Source organism: Zophobas morio, unplaced genomic scaffold (assembly GCF_036711695.1).
Source record: "Zophobas morio isolate AGI-343-1 ecotype UQ-CSIRO unplaced genomic scaffold, CSIRO_AGI_Zmor_V1 ptg000005l, whole genome shotgun sequence".
NCBI lineage: Eukaryota > Metazoa > Arthropoda > Insecta > Coleoptera > Tenebrionidae > Zophobas > Zophobas morio.
The window spans coordinates 12451832-12472356 of record NW_026972110.1 but is presented as its reverse complement, the minus strand read 5'-3'; the positions used below and the strand labels follow the sequence as shown (position 1 = coordinate 12472356).

The following is a 20525-nucleotide window of genomic DNA, read 5'->3' as shown; positions in this document are numbered from 1 at the left end:
AATAAATCAAGCGTGCATTGCATGGCAATTAGATGATATCACATGATTGATTATGGATAATAATAAATTTTTGTATCTACGCTTGTCATATGCTTTGTCCGTTTTAACTCACCTATGTTGACTAAGGCTAATTTCGTGACCAAACGTTTTATTGCACAGTTCACAGGCAAATGGTCTTTTTCCATTATGCGACCTCCTGGCGTGAACCTCAAGACCATGAGGCGTGGAAAACATTTTTTCACATTTAATACAAGAATACACATCTCCTAGAGGCATCATCCCCGGCCTCATCAGCAAGTGGTGATGGTGCGGATGAACCCCAGGACTGTTCATAAGGTGGTGCCTTAACCTAAACAGCTCTTCTGAAGTAGGTGGTGGAGGATATTGTCCCGGTTGCGACTGCCCGTTTGCCATGGCAGCGGCAACTGCACTAAAATATAGTGACGTAGGCGTCGGCAAAAACCCTCGTTCCTCGCTCTCTTTTTGCGGGTAGAGACTAGAAGGGAAAAAACCCGGATGCACGAAATTCCTCGGCAGAAACGCCGGACTGTATTCTGCATTTGTCTTCAACTGTGCATCTTTTAATAAGTCCACGAAAGGGGGGTACAGATATGACCTCGTGACTGATATGGTTTCTTGGTAACAGGGAGCACCGTCGACTTTTTTCGGATTGTCCGGTCGTAACAGCGCACTAACAGAAAAAGCTTCGGATTTTTTCGCAGGTGCGTCAATTTTTTGTAGCTCTGTTACTGATGGAGGTCTAGGGGAAGGTGTGTTCGTTCTGGAATGAGGCGGGGAATCTACTTCTAACTCTGGCGATGTGCTAGGGGAGGGTCTTGAAGGGGAGTTATCCCATCGATTATCACCGTTAATTTTCATTTCGTCGCCACTGCCCTCTTCTTTTTGGTAATATTTAGTGTTGTTGTTGTTAGATTGTTCATCTTCGTCTTCGGATTTGGTGACTAGGCGATTGATGCCGAAGTTGATGGGTTCTGGAAATAGAGAAGAATTTTGTTTAGGGTAATATTAATTTTCAATGGAAATGTGACAAATGTTTACTGTTAACGGGAAAGACTGGGGTGAAAACACTAGGGTGAACAGGTCGTCCATCATTATGTCTCTGCGATTTGTACATCTCACCGTGAATGAACTTGTCGCGAATGTGAGGTCCCCGAGGTTTATCCGCCGGGGACGGACAAAATATCCGTTTCAGGAGTAATGCCAAAAATTTGTTTTTTGTTATGGACAATTTAAACTTAAACCATTTCATCTTATAGACTTTCGACAATGAGACGAGTGTATCTATCAGCACTTATCATGTAATAATAAATTGTCTCAGTAACAGAAAACTCATAGTTCGTTTGTATGTGAAAACCACAGGGACTTTTATAAGTCTCTTTTTATAAAAAAAAAACTTGAATAAAGTATAATTTTAATAATAAATTAAAGTCTTTCAGATCTTCGACGTAAGAAAAAATTGCTATTTGTTCTGCTTTGAAATCCCAGCTATATAACGTTTAGTTTAATAATTCAACAATTTGTTGATTTAATAGCCTTTGTATACAACAATTTGGTGATATATTTAAGTCGATTGCTACACAAATCTATTTAGTAAAACTTTTTTTATAAAAATTCAGCGTGTTTTCTTGCTAAACGATAAGAATCATAATAATATTTGTTTTCAAATCTTAACATATTAACTTTTATTATAACCTCATAAATCTGAAATTTTTCTGTTGAATGAGATCGCTTCTTCAAACAGTTTTAGCTACCTTAAGTTATATAATCAAATATAACATCAAAGTAACGACCAACATTAATGTAAACAACTTTAATAAATATTACGAAAAAAATGTGTTGTCATTTAAGTATGAATCGAAGTAGAAACATCCAAAATTGAAAGTAAAACTGAAGTATATAAATGATTTTCATCAATCACGTCAAGTACTAGTTGACAAGTTGTCTGAAGTACCTTGTTATTATTACTACTTTTTTTATAGTTAAAATTATCTCTTTCAAGATATGGTACAATACAGGACAATTATAAATAATTTTAAATCTCAACTTAAATGTTAAATAAATTTAAACAAAATAAATAACCGAATATTTAAATTATCCATTACGTATTTAAAAATGATCAAATATTTGTATTTAATACTTCCAGAGTGTAGGGTAAGGAAGCATTGTAATAGGAATAGGACCCATCTGGCCAATGGCTACGTTTATAATTTCTCGACGTTTTATGACCTCTAAAGTGTGAAAAAATAGGTTCCCCTTTCCGTCTGTCTGTTTGTCTGCATATACAGATAATCTCCGAAACTACTAGACCGATTGTTGCCTAATTTTATCATTTTTATATGTAAATATCGTATAGATGGTAAAACGTTAACCGAAGTTTACCTAATCATGCTCATCAATAATGTGATGACGTTACCGCAAAATTTTGTTTAGTGAATGTTATTTACATATTACAAAATAATAAATCCACATGTACACCTGTGGTTTATGAAGCCGTCTTAATTTGTTACCTAGGCACCCATACTATATCTGTGGTTTATCTATTCATTCATATTTTTTAGGATTGTTTATAGGGGGTAATTCGAAAAAAATATGAATGAGGCAATTTATTTTATTCATCAAATCAAGAATGATTCACCGCTTTTCCAGAACATTTGCTGTCATTTTAATATTACACTGCACCTGTCCAAACTGATATATTTATGATGTCATCATAAAATTTTATAATGGAAAAACTCACTTGAAACTCCGACATAGCATGTTTCTTTACCTTAACTTTGCCGTTACGTATGTATCTTTCTTATATTATAGGCTACAGGGATATCATAAAAAATAAAGTCAAATTTTACCATTTTTCAAAAAACCTGGATATGCTATAGAGCAATTCAGGGCGAGGGAAGTTTTTTACATATGTTCGTTAGAAATTAAAATAAGCTTTCATAATACCAGATAGGACGATTTTTTATCGTTTTTTGAGAAAACTCGTTAACAGCTAAAAACCTGATTTGACTTCAACTGACCTGTTGTTTTTACAATGTCGCTCTGCTGATAGATACATAAGTGCCATATTTTTAAGCAGCTGCTTGAAACAAAAGCAGTGGCATAATTAAGATTGTCAGTTGATTTGCCTTTCGACGTCGGTTTTGCATTTTGAGGTTTTTGTGCAAATAAATCATCGATAAATATATTCTGCATAAAGCTGCAAGCTCAATTTTCCGCATTTATAAGTCTCGAATAAATAGTGTAGTATTAGTTAATTCCATAAAAAAATTGAAGAACTTTTAAAGAAGAAAAACAAAAGCAAGACAAAAAGAAATTCCAAAATCTGTAAGTGATGAGGGTTCAAATCATAGAAGAATGTTTTTCTAAAAATATTTATTTTTAAATTATTATTTTTTAATTCTATGAAACTACCTTTACCTAGATGATCAAAAATAGGAGATCTATTTTCAGTACACCCAAAGCACAAACAGACGATGTAATAGACTAAGGGGGAGATTCTCGAAACTCGATAAGGCCTTGCAAGGATCTGCAAATTCAAAACCATAGCAACATGTATTGTTGTTGCATTGTATTTGCAGTTTCGATAGCGATTTGCAACTTATCGGAGTTTCCAGAATCTCCCCCTAATTATTTTAATTATTAGCTTCATTACAGAATATCGTTCTTGCACCACATTTACTGATAGCTTATTAATCTTTTTCCTAGCAAAGGATTAATACAATACCACACTGATTTAAGTAAAGCTGATTCCATTCAAAATACCTTTTCAAAAATTTGGCACCTGAACTAATCAATCTTCCATCTAAATTTTTCTTCAACAGCTAATATAAAATCTATACACACAACTTTCACCTGCAACACAAAACTGGAAACTTGTCCTAGTAACAGCTAAATGTTTTTTATCATACTACTTAGGGATTTTTATTTAGTCCAATCACTCCGATAAAAACGTAAGAGATTTAGAAAAATCCGAACATTAAATAAATGTGAGCAAAAATTTCCAGATTGAATTTGTGATTGATTAAGCTAAATCCTTAAAAAAACGGTAACACAGAAACAACTATCTTTTACTTGATCCTATTCTAATGTCATCAGGCTCTTCATTGTTTAACTTTTGACTGATTATCTGGATGAAAAATATTACGCAAGAATACAGTACATAAGAATAGACGACAGATTTTAAGCCTTCCATAGCACCCTTTATTGTAATCCCAAAATTATACCCTCTTCTATCGTTGAATAGGACCATTATGGTAATTTTAACATCAGCACTCATGGAATTATGTAATTATTATTTCACTGCCTGTATAGAACAAGGCAAAAATATAAAGCTTACACTTTCATTCTGTACAATCAATACCATTATTTACAAAATATTTATTTGTTTTTGGAAAAACGGCACTATCTGTTTGCTTTGGTTATTTGTTTTCGACACAGTGGGAATTTTTGATTAGTCAATTTGACACGAACGAATATAATAACATCACGAAACCGCGGTCACACAACAAACACAGTATGAAACAATAAATATATAGAATATTTGATTTGTTAGCTTTCCAACTCACAGTTTTTACTGTGTTTGTCTTATTCTATGATTCACGAGGTTTTATTTACTTTCACATTGTCGCTGAAAGATTTAAAGACAATCCGAATATGAGCTCAAGCGATAAAACGTTCCAATTTGGTGGCGGCTGCACATCAATAATGTTTTATCTATCTGGGATAATTCTGCGAGTTGTTTTTGCCGCAATTTGCAGATCGAATAATTGAATAAAAGCAATCATGAAAAATCTGAAAACGGCAGGTGTTCCATTTTCAGCGGGTTTCAATTAATCAAATGTTATTGTTGCGGAAAAGAGCAAATAATGTGTTTAAAAAGCAACGGCAAGTGATAAAATAGTGCCAATATAGAGAAGTTACAGTAACAGCTGTCACAGCGAGGTCATGAATTATTCAGAGTCACCCTTGTACATATTACACCCCCATTCTTTATGTTGTACGCGTATCGTGTTGGAATAAATGAACAGAGCACTGTTTACTGAACAAGGGGGTAGTTACCCCTTAAGAATTACCCCTGTTAAACTATTCGGTCATAACCTAATGATTCGTGAACCCATCAAAAGAATACATTACGCCCCGCTTTCTTTACACTACTCCTACGCCAAATTATACAAATGAATTACTATTAATGTCTTTATTTAAACTTTAATTTTCTTGCCCCAATTAAGTCAATATAATCAATCAACGGGAATAATTGAAATACAAATAAAGGCGCTTTCCCGCCTTGGATTCATTAATCATGACATTTCAACTTCAACTACTCTAATTAGGTGCATTATATATTTCAGCCCAGGACACCGGGTATAGTAAACATCGTAGTGCAGACGACAGAGGGGGACGAAAACAAATAGTTCTCGACATCGCTCTTCAGGTGACAGGTCAATGTATATGCAAAACGAAGATGTTGCGTATTCATCACAATTTAATAAATAGGTCTCTATACAGCGCCTGGATACGGCAGTGAGAATCAAGGGGCAAACCGACATTGTACCATTAATTGAGAGGGCAGGATTGCCGACTTGTCCCCGGGGGTTAGACCAATTTACACTTTGCAAAACACGATTCGGTTCATTGCACGTTTGGTTACACTGCGATGGAGTTTTTGTTGGACACATATCGCACAACCAAGATTGAAAATGCAAAATTTCGATATTTAAAGTAAAATCTGAATTATTTTTGCAACAGGTAAAAGCAGATTGAAACAAATCATTATTTCTATATTTTAAATCTATTGGTCACCACTTTCCAATAAAACTGGAATATCTAGTACTGAGCACTAACTTTAGCTTTTATGGAGTTGACGCTTTTTAACTGGAATCGTGCTTTCAATTCGGACATGAGGAAAAAGCAATTGCAATAATAAAATTTGGGAAAGCACCAGATAAAGACAATATCTCAACGAAAAAAAGGAATTGATGAAATCTAATAAATTAAATAATGAAAAAACAAAAAAAAGTCGGAAAATTGAAATAGGGGAATTATCTTACCATTGTACAGAAAAGAGATAAAAAGCTCTAATTCTTCGATGAATTGTAGAAGATAGAATCAAAGAAGAATTTGTCACTACATTAGAAAACCAGTTAGGTTTTAGAAAAGAAAAAGTACACTTCATATTCTAACAATCGGTCGAAAAAACACAACGTCGTAAAAACACAAAATCAAGGATAAAAGACGTCCGGAACACAAGATGGTTTGAAGCAAGGTTACGTACTGAGTACTACTTCCTCGGCGGCAGAGGATGAGTTGATAAAAATAACGAAATATAAAATGAATCCGTTTCAAATGCATCGAATTAATACAGTGGATGATCTGGTAATAGACGCTGAATCAAAAAAGAAACTTGCATAAAAACATAGACACTAATAAACAAAGAATTCAAGAAGAAAAATATCTAAAGAAATATGTACTAAGAAAATGAAATCGATGGTCATAGGTCTCAAAAGCAGAACTCATAATGTTGTAATAGAGAAAAAAATATAGTTTGAGTACGTAGGAGTCAGGTTATTCGGACAGAAACGAACTTCCCTCGTCTCTGAATTACACTCCAAAAAATCCCGCTTCTTTAAAAATAATATTAAATTTAATTTTGCAAAATTTTACTGTTTTTTGTGAAAACCCATATAAAGTAAAACAAATACATACCTACCTATAAATAATACGAGTCACAGTGTGAGAAAAAAAGAAAGGCACAAAAGGGGATCGAACTCCGCAAATCTAAACAATACGCTTTCGAATTTATACCGGGTATGGAAAATGGTGGATTAACTCTCCGCCATGTTGTTAATAATCAACTGGTGAGTTTGGGAAAAACAGTAAGAAAATTCCTTCTCACCCTTTGGTGGACCTATAATGATTTTAAAATTGGTTCTTTTTCAAAACCCTACGTTGGCACTTAATTTTAGGTACATCGGTGTTTTATCTTCAGATAAATTTAAAGGAATCTGGTGTTTTGTTGCTGGATGAACTTGAAAAAATCTTTTGAGCTTTTAGTGTTTTATTTTTTACGAATTTGAAAAAGTCTTGAGTGCTACAGAGTTTGGGTATCCATGGAATTTTTTTTTGTAAATTATTTAAAACAATTTTGGGGGACTTTGATGTTCTATTTTTGGAAAATTCTGACCTGACCTGTTTTTGAATTAATTTTGGGGCCCTTGTTCTAGCAAGGACTAGTCCCGACCACCCGCCCTATCTTTTCTTAGAGGGTATGTCATCTGCCAAAATCGGTCTTATTTTAGCAGGTACGAGCCCCGCCCACCCACCCTCTCTTTTCTTGGAGGATATTTCATTTGCCTAAATCAGTCTTATCTTAACAGCTACTAGCCCTAGGTGTATTTATGAATGAAAAATACCAACTTGTTTTATTAATAATAATAACGCACAACGGTTACTAACTACTGGTTGTTATGGTTATTGTCCTAAAAAAAATGAAAGGTGGATTTCAGTCATCATTGTTACTAAGAAATCAGAAAGTAAGCCGGAGGTATTTTATAAAATTACGTGTTTTCGTAATCTACATCATAAAGAATTTTTTTATTTTTTGGAACTCCCGAAATTCCCGTACATAGCGTACTAGAGAGTTAATCCGCCATTTTCCAGACATCGGTTATAATGTGTATAAAATTTACATTTTTGCGAAAAACTGGAGGCCTACTGAAAAAAACTCAAAGCGACTTCATAAACCACACGTGTAGGAGCATATTATTGTATACAATTTAAATACTGTATAATATATTGATAAATTTTGGAGATAACGTGTTCAAATTATTGGTGTAGATGATTAGACAAAATTTGAAACAGTCGGTCCAGTTACGGAGATTATCAAATGACAGACAGACAGGCCGACAAAAGGAAATCAGCGACTTATGTTTCGTATTCTAGGATGTTTTACCATCTACACGATAATCCTAACATAGGTATAAAATTTGATAACAATCGGTCTGCTAGTTTCGGAGATAATCTGTCTAGCAAAAATGGACACAGACGACAGACAGGCAGACGACAGACAATCGGAAACGAGAGAAAATAGTTATTGGTCTGATAGACCGTGTTGCAATACTTCTTTAGCTTACACGCTGTAATTAATAAGGATCAAAGGAAAAATCTTCAAGTTTGAGGATTTTTTTTCGAAAAAAAAAATTCCGAAACAGTTAAAGTTACCAAAAGGTATTACCTCGTACACGAACAATGGAACAACAACGAAAAGAGATATTAGTATAAAAAAGACCAAAGATATTATATTTCTGAGAAAATTGAATGAGGAATCTAGGATTAGATAAGATTGTAGAAAGAAAAATCAATTAAAGAGATTGGCTAAGTCATAAACAGAGTGTCAAAAGATAAACTAAAAGGAAAGTATATAGTGGTGGAAGAGGTAAAAGAAGCGGTAGAAGAGACAAATATGAAATAGAAAGAAGTAAATATGCTGACTCAGACAGGAAAGTATGGAAGACAAGGACAATTTCAAATCTCCAGGCCTACACCTAACGGTTGGAGAACATAGCAATAAATGGCCACAAACATGAACATATGGCCAATGCAGTTGAAGTTGACCACGGTCTATAACACAGTCCTACAACACTGATACTATAAAAATAGATAAGAACAGGTTTTATGTATTTAATTTTGTTGATTAGAAAGCAAAGTTATTTTTACAACAATGACCAATTTTTTTTTTATTTAAATTCATAATATTTCGGACAAGAGAAAGGGCAATAATATCGACCGTGAAGTAAAATTGAAATTCCACACGATTACCACTGGACCTACACTGCTTTAAGATGTTATTACGCTATTTGGATTTTTTTTGCGAAAATCTGCCTAGGGTAAAATTTCAAAGCAGATTCATAAACCACAAGTACAGGAGTATATTATTTTACAAAATTTAAATAACATTTACTATGAAAAATTTCGAGGTGACGTCACGAAATTTTTGCTGGGGATGATTAGACAAATTTTGGTTAGCGATTTACAATACACACGATATTTCAAACACGAGTTTAAAATTTGATAACAATAATCTGATACTTTCGGACATCATCTATATAATAAACACAGACGACAGCCATGAAACCAAGTGATAACTAAAAAGTAAAATTATCAAGGTGAAGATTTGAACAGATCTGTAGGATTTCATGGTATTAACGATTTGTTTGTCAAGTCGGCTTTGTTTGTAATTTTTTTGCCAACAATTGCCCAAGCTTTATCCAACGGAAATCAAATTTAATACACGCAAAATAGTCAACAATATTTCCGTTCGATTTGTTTTTGATAACAAGAGATTAAAGAATACACGATCAGAAAACTGTTGAAACATAATTTATAACTTATTGCATAACATAACAAAAATGTCGTTTTTACATATTGCTTCATATCACATGAGTGATGAGTACTAAATTCTAGATTCTTTCATTCATGTCTGTTTTAAACAAAGACAAATCCTGTGTTAATGTAGAGTTTTGTTATAAAATCTATCAAAACGCATTAAGTTGACACTTGACGCTTGATTTTTATGAAATAGTGTCTTTAGTCGCTAGTAAACTGTTGTTTTCGTGGGCTGAGAAAAATCAACTTAGCAGATAATTCAAAGTCCGAAAGTTTCAAAATTGCAGCAAACAAAAAATCTATTGCCATAGCAAAGTATTTTGAAAATTAGTACAGGCTGAAAACCTGACGTCACTAATACCCATAACATTATATATTTTTTGGTTGGAAAAGTGTTTTGTTTTCCTAAAGACTCTAAATAATTGTACAGAGGATCTCGTAGTCTCAGTTAGGAAACTGGGTAGTACGGAGGTGTGGCAAATGATATAGCCGGTAAGTCGCTAACTGTGTGGTCCTATATCTCATTAATTATAATTAATTAAAAGACAATAATTATTATTAGAAATACCAACAAAATTAAGAAACTAAAATTCTACCGTTCTTTGAGTACCATACATTAAAATTATTTTCGGCTATATGGAGTGATTTGTTCCATGGGCATTACTACTCAATATTGTTTACACCACAACAAACCGGGTACCTTTATTTGTTGTCCACAAAATATTGTAACACTTATTTCGAAAGTAACCCAATTACAACTTTTTTCTTGTACCTTAAGAAAATTGAAATAACGTGGCAACGTCGCATCGGAACTTCAAAAATAAGAAGTGGTTATAAAGCCTAAGAAGATGTCAATCATAACTATATTTAGCTTATGAGAAAATAAAATTAAAAACTCCCTCTGAAATTAACTGTCATTAAGTACACAGACAAATAATGCCCAAATATCTGAAACCCCTGTTGCCAAATCTATGTACCAGAGTTAACACTGACATTTTATCTTTTATGGACGAATAAAATGCATATCGTTTCTGATATGTAATACGGGCACAGGTACTTGGACCAGGAATGGGAGTCACTCTGTCTTGTTTACGTATTCATCAGTGTCGCAAACATGAAAAATCGTTTGATAATGTTATCAGCGTCGCCTACCACCATGTCCATGACTACATTATCCAAATGTAATAGCGAACGTTCTAAATCTTTAAATGAAACCAAAATTTTGTAACACTACAATTAAAATTTTTTTCTAAACGCATGCAGAAAAAATGAAGTATGTTTTATAACTCTGGGGCTTTCCTGGAACAGTGATGCCTATCATTTAACCCCATAAAGTAATGACAGAGCTAACTATTTAGAATTATCCTAGCTGTTTAATGTTGATCACAATCGTTAAAAATTACACACGAAGGTAAAGTCAATAAAAGCAGACGTTCCAGATAGTACAAAGTTGATTTTACGTGGTAATACATATCACTAAATACACATAAATTATTTTTTATTATTTGAAACAAGCGTCAAGTATTTAAAAGTACTAACTTGTGGATGAATGTGCCCTTGTACCGCTATCTCCGGATTTAGCCATTTAATGGTAACCTATTACAAAATAGATATATTGATTTAAGGATTGTCACTATCTATAAAAGTAGTTTTCGGCGAGGAAACAGGGACTTACACGAAAAGAAACTCACAGATAAGTGTGTCAGAAATAGTGGCGTTATTATGATTTTTTCTTTGGGGTGGTTTTAATTCGTTGGATGTTATTAAACAGCTGGAAAATGTACACAGGAACTGTTGAACTTGTGGGACAGCGGTATGTGCGCAAGGATTATCCATCCAGACGTTGCTCGAGATAGCGGCTCGATGAAAGGACCGATAATGCAGGGATTTCAGATATCGATGTCAGTATGATGAATTACTTCACGGATTGTAAATCACATTTAATCTAACACGGGATTGTTTGAATATTGATTCCATTCGATCACAACGTACGTGTGTTTTCAAATTTAGATGCACCGAGAGTGCTATCTGATATCAAACACCTTTCGAAAGCGAAGTGTCTACTCCTCGTTGCTACTTCAGATATGAAATAAATTAGTTTAATGATCGATTTGCTTAAGTATCACTTATATTATTATCGCAAGTTTCGTTGAAATTTTTAGATATAGCAAACCAAGGATGTTAGGAGTGTTGCATACAACACTCTCAAATTTGCTATCATCGGAAAGCTGTTTTTGCTGAATAATGCTATAAGAACTGTTATACATAAATAAAGTCCTTTTTAATACATTGTTTCAATCCATAAAACAGACAAAAACAAAATGCATACACTTGTGAAATTTTATGTAAAAGTGTATTTTTTACGTATTCATGGATGAGTAAAAATATATCAGTGAAAGTGAATTATACAAACTGATAACTTATCAAAAACGGATATAATGTCCTAACGCTGATGTGTAATTAGTTTTACTCTGATTCATCTGATTATTAATTTAAAGTGTTATAAAAATTAAACTTGAAATTGCTTTGTCATAAGTCATAACGTATTTGTTTTAGATTTAAGATAAGGTCTTTCTTAATGTTTGATTACTGCAATTTAACCATTTCTCGATAAATATTTAGTGCATTACAATTAAAACAACCTATTAGGTCATTTTGAATAATCTTGTATTCCACTGTAAAAAATATTACTAAACATTCAATTAAAAGTTAAAGATAACTAAGTAAAGGAAATATTTAAGAGACAAGGGACGTTGAAAAAGTGAACTAACACCAAGTTGCTATGCATGTAATATATCTTATGGTACATATTAATAAAAACAAAGCTGATCGCTGTGGATATTTTCGGAGAAATACAAGATAATATTAAGGCTGAAATTTTAACTCCAGATCCCTAAAAATTTACTACTATCTTGCGTGAGACGTATAATTTGATAAGTTAAAAAAATCAGTTGCGAGGAAGGACTTTTTCTCTTATTTAACAAACAAAAATATTTCCTGTTTGGAAAAATACGTCAAGCTGCGTTTATTGTCACTAAAATATTTATCTTAATCAAATTCCATGACTTAGCGGATTTTGTCCACCGTGTTAAGCAATTTATGACAGCTTTGATTAGCACACTAAAGGTTAAAACTGAAAAAATACCAGACGAATATATATAGCAATAATAAAAAATATTTATGGCAATGAAAAGTTCAAGATAAGACTATATAAGGACCAAATGACGTAAAAACTTTACGCCTGCCTAATAAAAACAATCTCTTCTTCAATAAAAGTGTGAAAAACAGTTACTAATTCTATAAATTATCGCAGATTAGAAAGCAAAATTCAGCTGTGAGAAGAATTAAGGGATTACGGTGACAGGATTCGGGATTGTCGTACAATCAGCACGAAATTTTTATATCCGTCGTGATGAGAGCGATAAAGATTTTGTTGTAACAATTAGTAAAAATCGCTCATTAGTTCGAGAAGTTTTAGATTTTTTTCCAGTACACCTCTCATAAACGATAATCTCATCACGGTTACTTCAAAGCTGACTTCTATTTACTTTTCATACTGAGATTACCTAGATAAAACAATCGATAATATTGATTTATTGGGGAACAAATCCCTACCAATGACGCAATAAAAACCATTTAAATTTTTTATTGGGGTTTAATATGTGGAGTAAAGCATTTTATGCTATGCAATAAACCTCTATATTGACAGACCATCATCCAAAAACGGCGAATTAAAACCGCTATAAATTTTCGTTATCATATATTATTATTTGATAGAATCCGTCGTCGTGAATTTTGTCAATATTGGAAATTCATTTGCTTTTATTGAAATCCTCACTTTTACTAATCTTATGTCTAATACCTGCCACCTCCAAACATGTACCTTATAAATTTTTTACACCACCGTAACAACATTTCATCGCTACAACTCTTTCAAAAATTTTGTCGTATACAACTATACATGAAATATTTTCACGTATTACTGTACACACGTTGTTGCGGTTAAACTTGAAAATTATACAATAAAATTTAAAATTAGCGAAAAGTAGTGGTTTGGATACTTTATTAATTCAGATGAGCTTTACTCTTTTTGTTCTTTAGTTATAAATATTTACAGTCACCGAACACATAAAATCATATTTTTATTAACGACATTTTCAACAATGCATTAATGAACACGATGGCCCATCGTATAGATTCGGAAATGATGTAATAACCATCTTGTGAGGTCTATTTAGGAACACGAGCCGCCACTTGAACGTCGGAAATGGCAATTACCCACCACTTAATCCCTTTGTCGGTTTTAAAGATTTTTACCTTTCGTTTTCTCCGATGATTGTTCCGCATGATTATGAGCAAGAGACAGATACCGAGGACTCCCCGAAATGAAGGGTGAGCCCCACAGCGTCCTGCAGTAAGTAGCAAAACCAGTAGGTGACGGATATTGTATAGGGGATCCACTTCTTTCGGGCAAATTGACTGTAACAAGAAAAAAAATCTTACAATATGGTCTACCACCGTTGAAATAAAACTTAAATGTGATTCATGCACACTAACCACAAAAACGTGGCTTTAATAGAATTGTTTTTGAGACGAAATCTCTTTCGCTGCACGGCTTGAAGGGTCATAATCTTGCAGTGGCGCCTTGTCAATTCCATTAAGAATCAAGCCAAATACAAGTGAACCCAATTACGCATTAATTTGTCATTTCCGATCTTGGTTTAGTGCTTTTTACTTCCCACACACTTGAGATTTATTCGATCTGAATGGGCGAAGGTGCGGTGCAGAATTTGCTTTACTTAGTGCACACAGGATGAACAGATAAGAAATGTATATTTATGGGTAATTTTTCTATGTTAATGTTTACAACTGATTAAGGTAAAAAATACTATCATGATCATTGCACTAACAATATTTTTTAGTATAAGCCAAGTCTACAACTTTTAAAACTGTGTTCATAATTTGCCACCGTTAATAGGTTTCTCTGAACGATTTCCGCAGCTTCTAAATCCCCATCATTTATTGAAAATTATATGATTCAAGCTCTTTCAGTCAGTATTAAAGCTTTGCGTGGATGGACCATCCGGTAATCGGATTAGCATGATGCTCTTATGGCGATTTTCTTGAAAGCTTGAAACTGAGGGGAACTCATTATTTTAGGAAAGAGTTTTCGATTTGTGGTATAAAAATAGCAGCAACTTCGACGTGGACAAATTTGAAATCTTTCCGATAAGTTTTCTCATGATTTCGAACTTGATTTAGCCCCGAGACGGTCTCAACCGGCGTAATTATGATTTGGTGTCAGGTGATACGAAATGTCCCTGGAGATTTCAACCACTAAAGCTGCGTTCTCGATATTGGATTTATTACAGATGATTTCCGGGGGCCGAAAAGATTCAGGTTTGACCTTAAGCTATATGACGAGCTTAAATATTTATTGAATTTTATTGATGTATTTGTCACAGTACCCACTGGTTTAGTTTTCAGCGGTTATTAATGTCTCAGTTTTAAGCAAATTCTATACTCTTTATTCACCACTTTCCGTATTTATGTTGTACAAACAATTTAAGGCACCTCCCTCAACAGCTGTAATCATTTTAACATTTTTTTATTAATGTATTAACAAACAAACCGTCCTACGTTCAAAAATATTGTTATTCATTAATTTCATTAAATGCACGATTATCACTTTAAAATTTATCAACTCAAGTGTCGTAGTGTAATTCATAAATCATCGTGGATCAGTTAATTTTATGTTTCACGAAGCTGCACAAAAGTTTGCAATTATGGATGACAAATTACATAAATAAAAGTGTGATTGATTGATGCAGTGATTTATTGCAACGTACTTAGTCGACCAATAAAATAGGAGTCTATGCGTATATGCTCTAAAAAATATGTAGTGATGGAAATTCGCCAATAATCACTTTCAAATTTTTTTTTAACTGTAGTAATATTAAGATACTATAATTTTTTGTAAAAACCCAGCAGTTCCCAATAAACAAGCATAACTTTTAGTTAAATTCCAAACAATTATCAAAATATTTACTGATAAAAATAGAACTGCTCTATTTTATCAAGAATTGACTGAATATATTCCTGTTATCAACTATGTCGTATTGTTATAGTGACAAGTTAAACTCGGCATGATACATAGCAAAATAACAGGATACACTCTTGATACAATTTTGACAGACAAATAAACGAAATTAATAGCGTAATATGCATCTAACTAAAATTTTGAGTTAAGAAACTGCGTGTATGTTCCATGTAACATTTTTCCTACTACTGCGAATGCAACATATAATATTTTTATTACAATATTTATTAATATGTACATGGTATTTATTGTACAATACTTAGTTCTGTATTGTTAGTATTTGCTGACCAAGAGTTGAAAAATCAGTTTTGTGGAAAATCAACGGGCTAAGAGTCATCACTTTTTCAAATCTAAGCATTTTATCACAAATAGAAATAGAAACTGATGTTAATATTCGTGTCGCAGTTATCAGTGGAGTGGTCAACTCATCAACATACCTCTGGGCCACTATTGGGGACTTGCAGCTACCATATTTTTTTATTTGAACAAAATCAGCACCGGTGTTAGTTAACATTGTCGCCGAAGTCTTGCGGAGGCAGTGGCTCGTAAATAAACTAGGATTATGTAAATCTAAATAAGTAACAATTATTTGAGGCAAACGGCAAAATGTGTTAAAACCAATGACTATTACGACATTCGCCATTTTCGTATCTAAAAAAAAAATTAGCTACTGCGGATTTTCCTTTCCTCAACGTTGCATTCTTATTTTACACTGACCACTGTAGAAGTTTGTGTGAGTTTTGGTGTTGGGAATTTTGACGATTTTATTTTCTTGTAGGTTATAAAGTTAATTTTGGTCTCAAGCACCAGAAAAACCAAGGATTAAAGCGACTTAGGATAATCTCAATGTTTAGAGTAGGTATACTTTAAAATATGACTAACTGATTTTAACGTTAGAAATCTGTCATCAGGCGCTTCGATAAGAAATTTTATAACTTGAGTTCTTGACAAAGTTTCAAAAATCCAAAAATCCAACTAATTTAACATATTTGGAAATATCGATGTTTTCCTTTACGAGGGGTGTTGTTTTCAACATATTATAGATAGGCCAAAAGCTTGTAGATTTTATAGTTTTCGATTTTTCATTGAAAAATACTATCATAACAATTATTTTTTGTTTACCTTGTATTATCTCTCAACTGACACCAATTAATAAACAACTTGTAACATTTATTGTACTTTTATGTCTCTTCCTCTATTTCAGGAGGAGTGCAGTCGGTCATAGATTCTTCATCAATCAAAACATACATTTTTATTATTTGTAACAATCAAACCACCAGAAATTACTTTGAAGCACTTACTGAACTTGTTATAATAGTCAACAAATACATGATCGTGGAAATTATTGTATTAATGTTACTAATATATTATTTTCACGATTATACCATGTGTTCGACGAAAACAGATCAGATCCGTATTTGCCTTATTTTTTCGCATGTAGCATTGTGTGATAACGATAAGTCAAACTAAATTGTCTTCAATCCATATACTACGATCTGATCTGAAAAATTAATTTTTGACGCTCATTTGTTTTTACTTAGCCTATATCATTCAATTTTCTTTTAATGACACCCTATATATGTTTTCGTTGTTTTACATTTTTTTTTTAATTCATTGATGAATCGCATTTTAATATTTTCAGACACTAATAATTTAATGTTTTCAATTAAATTTTCTATTGAATTATTATTATTTTCATGTACGTTAACAAAAATTACAAAAATTGCTAACAACAATTTTGGCATTTGTAGGCTGAAATAACTGTGGAAATAAATCCATCACAGTTCTCTTGACACAAAAATTAAATTAGTTTTTAGCATAACTGTTTAATAAAGATGGCATTATGATCCATCAATAAATTTAGAAAAAAAATCTGTACAACAATCTCTAAAATAAAAAATGTATAGGGTTTCAAACAATTTAACGTATACGCAGTGATTAGGCTTTTGCGAATACAAGTGAATTTGTCAGGTCGAGCCAATGATCCGGATCTTGTGTGCCTATTTTCATTTAAATAAAGGTTGTATTGATTATATTGTTTTTGATGGTAGGTATATATAACTATGAAAAAGAAAATGTGTAAACACCTTCTATAATAGACAGAGAACCGTGAGTTCGAATTTCGCTTTGTGCAGAACATTTTTTTTTTCGTCTTTGCAGCATTTTTTTACATTACACATATTATTTACTTTATTTCTCCCTAAATTACGTTATACTTATTTCAACAGTTACCTTAAATTGTGTATTTTAGCTCAAAAGTGGGAAAACTTTATTTTTTACAGAAACATGCCCAAACAGTGTATTCTTATCTTAGCAAGTACTAGCCCCACCCATCCACCCTCTATTTTCTTGGAAAATATGTCATTTGCCAAAATGATTCTTATCTTAGCAAGAACTATCCCCGCCCACCCTCGCTTTATTTTCTTGGAACGTATATCATTTGCCAAAATCAGTCTTATCTTAGCAAGTACTAGCACCACCCGCCCACCCTCTTCTCATTCTAACTACTAATTTTGTTTCTGTTCAGTATAAGATCATTCATTTCATTCAGTTCGGATAAAATCAATCACTGAAAAGGAGACAGGGTGGGTGGGCGGGGCTAATTATGTTCTTCTTTCGAGTGGGAATAGAAACTAATAATAGAGTCTAGAATGTGAAAAAAGTAGAAAAAAAGCGCTAATCGTAACTTTTTTTTTTAAATCAGTCTTATCTTAGTAAGTACTAACTCCACCCACCCGCCCTATATTTTCTAAGAAGGTATGTCATTTGCCAAAATCAGCCTTATCTTAGCAAGTACTAGCCCCGCCCACCCCCCCCCTTTTGTCATTCTAAGGATTAATTTTATTTCTATTCCGTATAAGATTATTCATTTCATTCAGATCGGATAAAATTACCGAAAAAAAGACAGGGTGGGTGGGCGGCGATAATGATGTTCTTCTGTAGAGAGATTCTATTTTTTTCAAAAAGGAAACACCAAAAGTCACAAAAAGACATCAAGGACATTAAGAATTTTTTCAATTTTTTTATGAAAGTTACAAAGACCCCAAAATTGTTTTAAATTTTTTCAAAAATGAAAGACCAAGGGTCCCTAAGGTTTTTTAATTGTTTCCGAAACAAACAAACATCAAGGACCTTCAGAATTTTGTCGAATTATAAAAAAAAAGGAATTTCACGAATTGATAAGTTCTTTAAAAAAAGCACCAAGTAATATAACAGTTTTTCAATTCGTTGTTAATGGTAACAGCAGGGGCCCTCATTTTTTTTTTTTTTTCAAAAACCAAGAACTAGAGACCCCAACATTTTCTCCAAAGTGTTTTGAAAAACGAATACCAGTAATAGTATCTTTTAATTTTAAGTATTTTATAAAATATTTAACAAAATAGGCAATGCACTACAAATTATAACAAATTTGCTAAACAGTTGTTGAACTTCTAAACTCTTTTGTACTTGTATTGAGCGGATAATTGTCGTCGAACCAAAATATTTCAATTTCTAAAAAAATTCAAAAATTTAAGTTCTTGGAGAAGGAAACTTTCACGAATATTAACAAGTATTCGGTTAGGAAAATAACTCATTACATTGTTAAAAATAGCGAAACGGTTTTTTGCATATATTCTTAGCTTTTAATTTGTTATTCCAAACTTTCGATTATGTTCAGATTTTGTACATGGAAATGAAAAATACGAGTAAGTTAATACGAGTGATTCACGAATAATAATGTGCCCTACAGAATTGGGAACTCAATCCAGAATACACTTATAAAAAATTCATATTTGTATTTATTTATTTATCAAAAACATTAACTTACTAATCTCTAATTTGTCATGATTTTGATAAAAAAACATAACTTTTGAACTTTCGAACAAAAATGTATTTAATTAATTCAACAAAATGCTATCCACCAGTTATGTTACATGCTACAATTCTATCCCAAAATGACACTTTAACCCGCATCAATAGAACACCTGGTGATGATTTCTCTTACTCTATTTTAGAAATGTTTGAAAGTGTTAAGTGGAGTTTGGTAAACCACCTGTAAGAAAAAGTCACATAACTCTCCTATGATAATGCGCAAGAGTACCCTGATTTTTTTCCAGGTTTTCTAAGAGGTGGCCAATTTTCTCTCAGACAAGTTCCCAGTTTTTTGAAAATCGTACCTATAGGCTGAGGGCCGGTTTATCAATGCTCAGTTAAAAGTGTCTGTTAAGTAACTGTCAGATAAGGGTAACTAGCAGTTAACGGAGGTGAAGTGTTTATCAATGCACGATGTTTCTTCCAGTTGCGTAGCTCGAAGTTTAGCTGTTACTCTCTTAAGTTGGTAACGCTCACACCACTGGAAATGAGTTGTGATTGGTCAGTTCAAAACTATCTCGACCTTGTAAGTTCCATCAGATTCGATCTGCATTCGGTATTCAACGATTGTATATCGCGTTTCACGTGATCAATCATGAAAAAGCAAAATTTAGCATTAGAAAAAAAGTTTTGGAAATTAAAAATGAAACAAGTAGGTACACCTATAAATAAATACAGAGAGATCGAAAAAGAAATTAGTCAAAGTTGGCCATGCACGAAAAGGCGTTTGTCTTATTTTAAAATAATTTTTTATTAATCGTCACGTTGACAAAAGTAATTTGCACTGTTATCAAACGAAATTAAAGCTTTTTTGTTATTAAAATCTTCAGAAATGCGATAAATTTTAGACAAAATTGGAAAACGGTGATTTTAATTCATTCTTATGTGTTTTAAAAGTAGGCGTCATAATTCTAATTTTAAACTGTCAATTTGACATTTAATAAAAAAAATTGAATTACCCTATCACCGTGATTACGACAAACGGCTTGTCGTGCATGGCCTACTTCGATTAATTTCTTTTTCGATCTCGCGGTATTATTAGATAGGTTTTTAATTTTTGGTACCTACATTAGACCTGGAAAATAATCAGCTAATAATAAGTGTTTTTCTCATCTTTTCTCTGTCAATTTGTTGCACAACATAAGTCCTCATCAAAATATTGTTAAATTCA

General features: G+C 32.7%; 2 protein-coding genes across 3 annotated transcripts in view; one reads left to right on the top strand and one right to left on the bottom strand.

The window, feature by feature from the left end:
- LOC135122766 (uncharacterized protein DDB_G0290685-like) overlaps window positions 1–20525 on the top strand; it is a 252442-nt gene that overhangs the window by 200673 nt on the left and 31244 nt on the right. The window lies entirely within an intron of this gene.
- The window catches only part of LOC135122760 (zinc finger protein Gfi-1-like), a 71529-nt gene that overhangs the window by 46061 nt on the left and 4943 nt on the right, over window positions 1–20525 (bottom strand). The window contains exons 2-3 of the mRNA XM_064047169.1: window positions 13720–13881; window positions 113–992 (exon numbers count right to left, since the gene is read on the bottom strand). Of these exons, the coding sequence (XP_063903239.1) occupies window positions 113–992; window positions 13720–13881 (1042 nt within the window). The remainder of the gene's footprint in view (window positions 1–112; window positions 993–13719; window positions 13882–20525) is intronic.